The 12743-nt window shown below is 36.7% G+C and overlaps 1 protein-coding gene across 2 annotated transcripts in view; it reads right to left on the reverse strand.

Annotated features, from left to right (window-relative positions):
* The window catches only part of miga1 (mitoguardin 1), a 25630-nt gene extending 15258 nt beyond the window's left edge, over positions 1–10372 (reverse strand). For both annotated transcript variants that reach the window (XM_005163281.5, NM_001006090.1), the window contains 6 exon segments: positions 10311–10372; positions 9221–9371; positions 6298–6466; positions 2761–2870; positions 2545–2680; positions 123–259 (listed from right to left, as the gene is read on the reverse strand). In XM_005163281.5, coding sequence (XP_005163338.1) covers positions 123–259; positions 2545–2680; positions 2761–2870; positions 6298–6466; positions 9221–9319 — 651 coding nt within the window. In that variant the 5' untranslated portion in view covers positions 9320–9371; positions 10311–10372.
* Between the last annotated feature and the right edge of the window lie 2371 nt (positions 10373–12743).

The following is a 12743-nucleotide window of genomic DNA, read 5'->3' on the forward strand; positions in this document are numbered from 1 at the left end:
GCAATCATTGATTGGCTCCTGTACTAGTAGGCCAGGTTTCATTTGTCATATTGCCTGTTACACTTTTCCCCAATCAAAACTATACGGATGACGCATCTTGTGTACTCTATAGTCTTTGATACCTCCATGCTTTCCTCTGCAATGGCGTCTCCAGCTCCGAGCTTCACGGATACGCAGCTACCCTCGTCTTCTGCTTGTCTGCTGCGGAACGTTAATGCCTGCTCCCATCGCCGCAAGGCTTCCTCGAACAACTCCATTCCTGTGAAAGATTACATGCGTCCACACATCAGACATTTGTAATGTAATGTAATGTAATGTAATGTGTATTTATAAAGCGCATTTATTGTGTATGGCCATACACCCAAAGCGCTTCACAATCATGAGGGGGAGTCTCTCCACACCACCACCAGTGTGCAGCATCCACTTGAATGATGCAACAGCTGCCACAGGACAACGGTGCCAGTGCGCTTACCACACACCAGCTATTGGAGAAACAGTGATAGAGCCAATTCGGTGGAAGGGGATGATTGGGAGGCCATGATCGTAAGGGCCGATAGAGGGACATTGGCCAGGACACCGGGGTTACACCCCTGCTCTTTCACGAGAAGTGCCATGGGATTTTTAATGACCACAGAGAGTCAGTACCTCGCTTTAACGTCTCATCCGAAAGACACCACTCACTGACAGTTTAGTGTCCCCTTCCCTTTTACTGGGGCATTAGGACTCACACAGACCACAGGTTGAGCGCCCCCTGCTGGCCTCACTAACACCACTTCCAACAGCAACCTAGTGTTCCCTAGTGGTCTCCCATCCAGGTACTGACCAGGCTCAGCCCTGCTTAGCTTCAGTGAGTAAGCGGTCTTGGGCTGCAGGGTGACATGGCTGTCAATTAAATTTATTCAATGGATGAAATTATTGGCACAGTTCTTAATATTTTCCAAAACTATTCACACAGAACACTCAAAAGCAGTTTGTGATAGCAAAAACTGATGACTTATTTTCATTGATTTAACACAATATGTATTAAATGACTACCCATTTTTTCATTTACACACAATGAGTGTCAAAACTGTGGGTTCCAGCAGGCCTGTTTGCATCTACGTAACGTGCTCTTTGTAATGTCTGAACGGTTTAATGACATTAATTGTAAAGGAAACAAAAGCTTACTTATATTTTCAGATATTCCTATGCTTACAAAAACAGCTATTAGCAATGAGAAGAAACATAAAAGACGACAGATTCGCTTTCGACAGAGAGTACGAAGAGGGCAAAGATGAGGTACTGAAGTGGGTCAATTTTCTGCTAACCATATAGGAAGGAATGGCACAGATGACCCTTCTGACCAACTATTACAATCGAAAACTGGAAGAAACCTGGGAGCGTTATCTCCACAAAATATATTCTTTGCCAACTAGGAGCTCTGACCTTGGAGGATAAGACTCCTGGAAGACTGCCCAAATTCTGATGTAATAGTAGAAATGCTTTGATATGTTTGTATTCAAATATGTCTCCCTAGAGAGTGAACACAAATGGATTTCTTCTTTGTGTTAACAGATATACTCAAGTATATCAAACTTTAGATATTGTCTAGTATATTAGAAACTAATCGCAACTTTGCCGTGTATTTACTCAAAGGGTTTTCTATGTATTAACAGATATTCTATATATAGTATATCAGAACAGACATTCTCTAGTATATCAGACACTAATTGTTACTTTGCTGTGTATTTACTGAGAAAGGATTTCTACGCCTGTAATCAAGGCTGGAATACTGTATAAAAGACTGGAGCAGACAGCCCAGCAGCACGCTTGAACTGACTTCTGTAAACTGAACGTCTTAGGCCCTTTATTCTATGGAAAATCATTCCAATTTGCTGTTCAAGAAATGAACTATTTTGTTATGTTTACATTTTTAAATGTTTCTCATTATTCTGCACATTTATATATGTACATATATAATACATATGTACACATATGTATGTACTTAACATGCAGCAGCATGTTATATTTAATCCTGTAATATATATTTTGCTGTATACACTACTTTTGTCTTATACGTGTGGTTAGTGATGTGAAAACCAAAAGCTAATCTGAGAAAAATAATAAACATTTAAGGGGTTTTAGAGCATTCGGAAAGTTTTACATAAATAGCCGATGTACTGTATAATCTGTGCTAGTGATAATAAATAGAATCGGATTTGACCATTAGCATTTCATTTAATATATTAAAAAAAAAGTCATTTTCCTATTTAGTCTGATGTCAAATTTTTATGCTAAGCTAAGCTAAAAGTGACCCGGTCAGTACAAGAAATCTGCTGAATGGAATAAAAAAATGGACAAAGTCAACTGTTTAACTCAGAGACTTGTAAAATTAGTATTTTTTTTAAAAGTGTTCCGTTATGACAAACATACTGATACTAACACCTAAAATTTTTTTTTGAATTCACAGGGATATTTAAAAATTAAATTCAATGCTTTTTGAATCTTGGGCTGCCGCTTGTTTATAATGAGGACAGTGTCAGTTCTGCTGCGTGCTGAATTTACCCATCAGGTAGAGATTCTCTGGGGTGGCGACAGGGAGGCTGAGCAGGTTACAGACGTCAGCGGCGTCTCCTGCTTCTTCCCAACAATTGGAACCATTAGCACACGTAGAGCTGCTAGAGGAGTGCCTGCTCCTCACCTGAAAGAGCACGTGCCATTATAACCTCTCACTGTGAAACTTATTTTACTCAACGTTCCAAAAATAATAATGTTGCTTACAGAAACCAGACTTGGCAGTGAGCCTGAAAGCTTGTTGTACAGGGCCCCGGACACCACATTACACGTGTAGGGGTTCTCTGAGTTCTGAGGCACACTTTGACTGTCACTCTCTGAAATGAAAACAAACGACAGGCAAAATTATATTACAGAATGGTATTTTATTTCATATTTTAAAAACATACTTTATTTTAAACTTATTCCTTTTAAATATGTGACACTGGACCACAAAATCGGTCACCAGTGTTGCCAACTTAGCGACTTTTCAAACCCCTCTAGCATCAAATTTTCACAAAAGCGACTAGCAACAAATCTAGCGACTTTTTTGTGTGTTACTGGAGATGGTTAGGCCAAAAACTCTTCTTAGTATGGAGCCTCATGCCTTGAAAGCAATGTCAATAAGCTTAGGGTGTAGGTTTGTCGTTTCCAATGGATGCACATGACAAATACGGAGCGGTGTGCACATTATGCATGTGCATTTTCCAGGTGCACCTAGGTGAAAAACATCAGAACTTTTCAGAATGCTGCGTGTGCACCATGGTTCATGTAAGTAGAACTAACCAATCTGCATCACACTTGGTATGGAATATAGACATTTTAATGTTCTGCATAAACTTCAGCATATCGGAGCTGCAGCAATGGTTTGTCCGTTAAGAGAGATTGCTGCTTAGTTAAGAGAGACGCAGGGGAGTGCAAAGCACATTGAAAATGGTGAAGGAAAACATGCGCTCGCACTTTTCACTTGCGAGTTTTTAGTTGCATTATTGCCACTTCAGGTCAGAATAACAACAAATGTCAAAAAGAGTGCCATGGCTAGCAGCAGTGAGAAAATTGTAATTAAAAAGGATGTAAGTATGTTGCCAGAGTGGCTTTTTTATTTATTTTCTTGCATCCCAGCCACTAGCTCCCCATCTGAAAGTTTTTAGCAAAGGGGTAATGTAGACATTCAACTTCACAATGTGTAATATTGCAGTTTGTATTTGAATTTGATTGTCCAGCATTTAGACTTTACCATTGCGCACACTTTGTAACATTTTATTTATCAAGTAGTAAGGGTGTCACGATCCTCCAAATCCTCGATTCGATTACATTTTCGATTCTAAAGGCACGATTCGATTCAATTTTCGATTATGAATAATTAATTAATGACCAATTAATTATTTGTAGCCTACCGTTTAAACTACCTGACCTGTATGGTCTTTGTTTTACCCATAAACAAATCATACAGTAAATGAATAAAGGCAAGATACACACATAATTACCACCTGTCAATCACTTTTTTCCTGCGGGACTCGTGAATAGGCAGTGATCTGTGTCGTTAAAATGGCGTCGGTAAAAAAGACGCACAACCAACAGGAACCAGCCAACAGTATCTGAGCTGTTCGCTAAAATGACAAAGTACAAGTGAGTGAAAGATTAAAGCAGTCCTCTGACTGCCTGGACCTGCTGTCTCAAGCTCATATGGCTGTGTGTGCATCAGAGGTAGTGAGGAAGGAGGGCTGCTCAGAAATGCCACTGTGGATGTCAAATCGTTGTCGTTCTAAAATGCCATTTAAAAACAAAGACAGTGTAAACAGGGCCTGAGTGTGTACTTTTCGCGAGCGGATTTGCAACGGGGTCGGGCGGAGGATCGCGATGCCGGTGTTGTCTATCGGACGAACCGTACGTAATACGAACATAGCAGAGCTTGCAAAACTGTGTTTTTTTTGTCGACAACACAAACGTTGTCAACATAACTCACTGGAAATCCAAAATGCTTACACAACGGCGACTTCATTGAAAGAGCATCGACGATTCTATTTTTTGATTCGATAATCGAAATTGAGCATAAATTTCAAACGATTTCGATTAAAAATCTAAATCGTGACACCCCTATCAAGTAGTGATGGGTCGTTCATGAACGATTCGTTCATTTTGAACAAATCTTCAATATGACTCGTGAACTACGAATCCTCTCAGGGAGTGATTCGTTCATCCGCGCGTGCGCACATTTGTGCAAGTAGTATCGTTAATTTCAAGTCTTCATCACATTGGCAGAAGCCAATCATATGTGTTTAGAGCCGGAAAAAGAATTGATCCGCTCACCTCTCGAGTCCTCTATTGGGTCTGAGTCATTCGTTGATCACGGGCCAATCATACGCTTTTAGAGCAGGAAAAAGAATTGATCTGTTCATCTCTCGAGTCCTCTATCGGGTCTGAGTCACTCGTTAATCACAGGCCAATCATACGCGTTTAGAGCCGGAATAAGAATTCATCTGTTCATCTCTCGAGTCCTCTATCGGGTCTGAGTCACTCGTTAATCACGGGCCAATCATATGCGTTTAGAGCTGGAAAAAGAATTGATCCGCTCATCTCTCGAGTCATCTATCGGGTCTGAGTCACTCGTTAATCACGGGCCAATCATACGCGTTTAGAGCTGGAAAAAGAATTGAACCGTTCATCTCTCGAGTCCTCGGGTTTGAGTCATTCTGTCACGTGATGAACGAACAATCATGGCTCCTATCGGTTTAGACTGTGCATGGATTGATATTATTTGTGACTGTCAGTGTAACGTGAAAGAACCCCTGACATTTGAAGACATGAAGAGGTGAGCTGAGCAAAGAGACAAAAATGCCTTCATAGACAAAAGAGCAGGTAAACGTTGAATTATTATTTTCTCCTTCTTATATTCTATTTATGATTTATTTGTCGTGAGATCAACCTTTTGGGCTAGTTGTGTTTGGAAGCAATTCGTAACATTTTAATAATATTTTGGCAAATTGAACCAAATGAACGAAATGACTCACAAGATTTGTTCATCTTGATGAACGGGACTCAAAGATCCGAGTCAGTAAAATGATCCGAACTTCCCATCACTATTATCAAGTTTAAGAGTCTCTTCAACACTTGTTTGTTTTACAATAAAGAGATCAGATATTTTGTTTAAATATTTTTGGTTTTGACTATTAAACCATTTGCCTTAGTAATGTTGGTAAATTATCCTAATATACCAGAATGGATTGTTAAACAATATTCAATAATTATCGATACTGAATGACATGAAATATGATATTGTGATTTTTTTGCGGTATCGCCTAGCCCTATTTCAAACCTTCAAAACAGTAGAATAAAATAAGAACATTTTGAAGAATTAACAGCATCTTGTTTTGCTTTTTTACCCATACAATGTATTTTTGGTTATTGCCAAAACTATCCATGTGCAACACCAAACATACAACAAAGGACCGGGGTCACATATTTCAAATGACATTTTTAAATGAATCATATACAAGTTTGGTGTCTTCTTTTAAAATATCATTCTGTCACACCCAAACATTTTAGTAGCCATTACTTCAGTCTGCACTGTAACATAATATTTAGGAAAACCTAAAATATACTAAATTGGTATTTTGATAAGCACAAAAAATGCAGCATTTATCTGAAATATAAATATACAACATTTATCTTGCAACATTTATGTTGCTTTTTACCGGTAAGAATAGTCACACTGTTTTCTTTGGCATAAAATAATATCAAGTTGCTTGCATGTAATGTTTTTACCTTTACTCAGGTGGATGGTGGTGAGGAACTCAAATGTTTCCTGTTCTACTGGAGAATTGGCTTTCCTCCTGCCTTTTCTCCTCCTGAAGCGTCGTGCGATGATGATGAGGGAGACGGCACCGAAGGCGGTAGCGGCAAAAAGCTTCTTGGTGCCGGTGCTCAGACTCACCTGCCCAGAGAGGGATTGGAGAGACATAAGGCAACGTTAAACTTCGGATCAACTGCTCAGCTGACGGCACACCGAGATCAGCGTGAGAAATGCAGATAAGGAGAGAGCGAGACAGTCTAACAGGATGACAGCCAGGATTACATGACTGGAGCTGACTGGCTGGCATTTGGATTTGTGTGCCATCATTGGCTTGATCTGATCTTCAGGCACAAGATTGATTAATGTAGTATCAATAAAGTCCAATATTGTTTGTTTAATTGACATAAACAGCTAAAAGACAAAATTTATTGTTTTTGTTAATTCTAAACAGCGCTGTGTGACATACATCAAAAACTATGTAACGTCGGTGCCAGTGGTGTAGTGGTTAGTGCGTCGACACATGCACTCCGGTGCTCGCGGCGACCCGGGTTCGATTCCGCCTCGTGGTCCTATGCTGATCCTTCCCCTCTCTCTGCTCCCCATGCTTTCCTGTCAATACTCTCTACTGTCCTATCAAAAATAAAGGTGAAAACCCCGAAAAATAATTATATATATATATATATATATATATATATATATATATATATATATATATATATATATATATATATATATATATATTAAAAAAAAAAACGTTTTATCTTTTTTTTTATCGTTTATCTTGGCTGCTACACGATAGCCATCCATGACTGCCACAAATTTTCCTATATGTAATAATATTCCCTATATGCAAGTAAAAATTTAGTTGCCGTTATCAGGCACGTGCAAACATAGGGCTCAACCTGTGCAGTGCACATGCCCTTTTAAGTCATTAATAGAAAATAGAAAGTGCCCTTCCATAATGATCTGAAGTGCCCCAGCGACACACCCAAACCCCCCACCCTGTCTTCAGTTCATATCACCAGACACCCCCCCCCCCCCATTCAATTCGCATGCGACATCCACCCTCTTTAGTTAGCGCACGACTTTGTGTGGCTTAGTAATTTATGCAATTCCTACATGCCGCCAGCCAAACACTAACTAACTGGCGAATGACATGAACTAGTGGGTTGTCTGCTGTTGTGACGCTCTGCGCAGGTTTGCGATTTCAGGGGGCGTGGCTCTGAATCACAGTCCCTCCCCGCCTTCCAAAGATAATATGCTAAGCAGTTAGCATATTGGCAGATCACCTACTGCACCTTTAAGTCCATAACACAACACACAACACAAGCCCCTGTACAGGTTAACAACAGACTAAAATGCAATAGACGGAGCAGCGGAGCACGCTATACGATGTTCTTAAAGCTCCGACTAACACATTGGCATTAATTCAAGCATCCTTAGACTGTAAGTTGCTAATAATGGATTTTCTATTTAGAACAACAAAGTATTATTGAGACCAATCTAAATGTGTCTAAACCTTTATCTCTAAACTCTAATACTTTTTAAATCATATGGTGATTATTCAAAGTTACTAATAGTTTATGTAAATCAGTCTGCTTAATTCTATAGTAATGATGATGGTGTGATTAAATAGTTTTGTCTTGATTTAGTAGATAGCAGATCTATGGGGATCTATACATCTATAAATGTCAAACCCCACCATTCCCTATACTAATATCCGGGGTTTGTAACAACCACACAACAAATATTCTAATCTGAGTAAGTAGGGTCCTGCCTTTTTAGAATAATGGTTAATCGCCTCTGTTTAATGACCAAGACTGACATGCTTGTGTTTAAGAGATTGTATACTCGGCCGGGACAAGACTTCAGGATGTTAAAGAAATCTGAATGAACAAGAGTAATACACAATAACGAATCAAAGAGAGTATTGAATCATAATCTAAAGTAACATTAAAAGAAACAAAATAATCATCAATGTTTTATGATTGGAGTCAGATAAATTGAGGATAAATATTTAACAGTCAAGATACGTTTAATCTTTTTCTTTTGCAAAATTCCTGTATTTTTTCTTCTGCAAATTAGATTTTTTTTTTTAAATCTGCTTGATTCTTTTAAAACCAAAAGTGCCTATGAATTGGCGTTTTTCCATAAGATACACCTTTGTGAATGCTTTATTTTATGTGTATAGTCTTTAATGTGCTTTTTAATAATTGTATTCTATTCAAAGCAGCACTCAGACGTAAATTTATTCTCCATTTATTATTGTAAATAATTAAAGTTGTATCAGACTGATGAAAACCTGTACATTGAAACTATTGGATACAGTCTCTTCTGTCCACATGACAAACGTGTAAAAAAAAAAACCCTGCTGAATCTCCACGAATATTTGGTTAATTTGGAAAACAAATGTTGTCTGGTTTAGTGATGTTAATATTGCATAGAAAAATGCGAAGCAGAATTCTCCTGAGCTCATTAACCTACTGATGACAGCCACGTTGTGATGACTTTTAAGGTGATTAATGAGTTTTTTTTTTGTTACCTTGGGAGGTTTCGACTGAACAGGAGCAAAGGCTAGCTGATCAACATTGCATTTCTCGAAAAAAATAAATAAATAAAAACACTTGCAATGTAGATGCAGTCCACTCATGCTTGTGATGCGGCATAATCCTTAAACTCCACCCATTAAACTAACGGCTTAATCTTTAGACTGTAAAATTGCGTCGATATTTAATTATTGATCGTGGGCCACAAATATTGTTATCGTGATAATTTAAGATTAATCATGCAGCCCTACTGTTTTTAATAATTTTTCAATAATTTTCTGTTGGCAAAATGATCTCTACGCTAACAATCCTGGATTCAAAAGCATAGTCAGGATGATGGTCAGTTTACCTGTGGAAGGGAGTAATAGACCGACAGTGGAAGGTCCAGAAAGTGCAAAGCTGCCAGCTTTATTGGCAAGTGTGAGCTTCTGAGCACATCTTCATTCATGATGCCACAATTTCTCAACAACAGCCCATTCTTATAATGTCGTTAATACAACCTGAAACAAAACAAAAGAACTTTATAATATCTAATGTCTATGTAGTGTAAAGGAAAAATGACCAACTAGCAAGAATCACTGATTTAAGCTGGGACTTGAGTCTCTCTGTGTGTCTTTCTCTTTCTCTCTCTTTCTTTCAATTCAATTCAATAATTGCTTTATTGGCATGACAAATGTTAAAAAATGTACTGCCAAAACAGTTCTAAAGTTTACATAAAAAATTACATACATATCTAATAAAAAACAGTAAAAACAGTAAATACTAGTAGTAAAAAAATAAAAATAAAAAAGATGATATTTATATATAATAATTAAATATCAACGACACATCATATTATTCAATGTATCATAATAGTATTCAATATATCACATTAATATTCAATATATCATATTATTATTCAATATATTATGTTATTCATACAAATCAATACAAAATAATAATAGAGCAGAATAAACTGTACATTTAACAATCAACATTTTAGGATAAAACAGTAATCAAACAATAATAATCAGTATATTTACAATGATTCATTTATAATCTAGGTGTGTGTGTGTGTGTCTCTCTCACTCACTCACACACACAAATAAATAGTTTTTTAACAATTAGTTTCTTATTATTGTCATATTATAGTGATGGTTCATTATTATTATTATTATATCTCAATCAAATATCAAAAATAGTTTGTTGTAAAACAGGCTTGTACGTAAAGCAAGTGTTTTAGAGGGTAAATACCGGTAAATTTAACAAGGTGGTATATTTGTTTAAAACACAAAGCAATCATGAGAGGCGAAAACAGTCTGACCTTTTTCTAAAACTAACCTGTTTTTTATCGTATCTCGAATCAAATTAAAAACAAGCAACGTCATGTATTCTGACAGAAACTATACTGAATGTGAGTTATAATGTGATCAAAAATATAAACGTGCTGTATTGCTTACATTGATCCCCTTTTTTCGGGAACACAGCATATGTCCTCTACCAGAGTACAACAACTGCGTGTGTCTGGCTGTGAGCTCACGTGGAAACCAAATCTGGAATTCACTTCCGGTGACATAGCTAGGATTTCAAAATAAAAGTTAACTAAACTGTGTAGAGAGCGCATAGGAGTACAAGAACTCATCCAAGAAAACGAGAATTCAGGCATACAGTGAAAGTAAAAAAATATAATTATATATTTATATATTAGTATGGAGCAAGTAAGCTTATTATTATTGTAAAATTTTAGTAAAAAACATCTAACAGCATTTATTCATCAAAGACCACCACAGCGGAATGAACCACCAACTAATCCAGCATATGTTTTACGTAGCAGATGCCTTTCCAACTGGGAAACATTCATACACACTCATTTACACACACACTCATAGACTACGGCCAATTTAGTTTACTCAATTCATGTATAGTGCATGTGTTTGGACTTGCATGAACGCAGGGAGAACCCAGCTGAGACTCGAACCAGCGACCTTCTTGCTGTAAGGCAACAGTGCTAACCACCATGTAGCCCTTACTTCATTATGTTGTCAAACTTAACAATAGACCCTTTTCATATGGCGTCACCCAGTGTCCAGTTTGACTCCATGTGTCTATTTGTCTAATGTCTGGTATTTTATTTATGAACATAACACATTTATATCTATTAATCTTCCAATTAAATGACATAGAATAACAATATGGTATGTTATTCTAACCAATCAAGCTAAATTAATATAAAAATATTTTATAGATCTATCTTGTCCAGTACAGAGATGGACCCAAGTGTCTTAAGAAAATTGAATTAATGTATTAACCCTGTATTTACAATTGCAAAAAGAACACTAAGACTGCATTTTTTTGCCAAATATATTTATTAACATTTTTGTGCAGATACAATATCATATACATACAAAAAAAGTAATACACTGTTCTGCTTTTTCACAACTAGAACCAATGACCATAAAAACAATATAGTTATCAAATTACAGTAAATGTAAAAATAAAAAATAAAAAACAAGACTGAATTTTAATTTAGTCTTAAATTATGAAATTATTTGTAATTTATGAATTAAAATGTAGTAGCTACAGATTAAATCCACTCAGTAGGTGATGACAGGACACTGTCTTAATTCATTCAAACTAGCTAAAGAAAAAAAAAAAATAGATCATTAATTATTAATGATGAAACTGTTTCCCAGTACTGGGTTGCAACTGGAAGGGCATCTGCTGCTGTGTAAAACATATGCTGGATAAGTTGCCGGTTTATTCCGCTGTGGCGACCCTGATGAATAAAGGGACTAAGCCGAAGGAAAACGAATGAATGAATGATGGAACTGATTTCTATAGACGGAAATTTACCAGGTAATATGACATTAGATAAATAATTTGATTCATGCGGGAACATTTACATATAATAGTATAAATTTATATTCATAGCAGCATCAAACTAAAAATAAATTAATTATTGAGGAAATTAACCGAATTAGCAAGTGAAACGGTTGCAAATACTTCTTTAATAAACAACAAGCTCATATTCGTATAATTTAAACAATTCTGTAAACAAGGAGGGATTTAAGGATTTAAACAATAGGCTCAGCAAACATTTAGTATTGAAAGAGAAACATTTGGACAAATACCTAATTATTTAATAGTCTTAAATCACAACGTGCAATGTTAATATTTTCGGTAGTAAATTTTACCGCGAGGTATCCCATTCATTCAAAGGTAAACCGGAACTATCAATTACGTTACGAAAAGGCGAGGTGGTAGTGAAGTGGCATCATTGTGAAGGGTCGAGTTAAGTTTGGCAGTTAGTAATTAATTGATCAAAATCAGACTGCATTATTTAACATGAAAGCAAGGTAATGATCAATAAAATAAGCGATTTTCATAGTTTTTTATTATTATTACTATTTATAAAGTTTTGTTCATGCTTGGTTCACGTACGTGATTTATTGATTTGATTCAAATCATAATCCGATATGACGTCAACATTCCTGGAACATGTTCCACGTTCTAAAACAGTTCGAACGCGCACAAGCCGAGCGGCCATTTTCTACAGTACTACCGCGATTTATCTGCACGATCGAGGTAAGGAAGGACACGTTTATTTGTTGTTTTATATGTATTTTAATGTTTACGACTTTGTATATTGCATATTTGATTACTTTTTTTATTTGTAGACTCAAGAACACAGGTGAAAATAACAAACATCTTCAGTAGTTTTGAGTATTGCAAAGTCGAGCTAAACTTGTTGGTTGTGTTTGTTTCCTTTAGCCAGCTTCACACATCTGAAAACTGTGACCACACAGGACATCTCACCATTGGGAACGGACCAGTGGGTCCCTGTATCCTTTAATTCCTTTCCACCGAGTGGTACTGTACAGTATCCACTGCCA

This window comes from Danio rerio, chromosome 2 (assembly GCF_049306965.1).
Source record: "Danio rerio strain Tuebingen ecotype United States chromosome 2, GRCz12tu, whole genome shotgun sequence".
Lineage (NCBI taxonomy): Eukaryota > Metazoa > Chordata > Actinopteri > Cypriniformes > Danionidae > Danio > Danio rerio.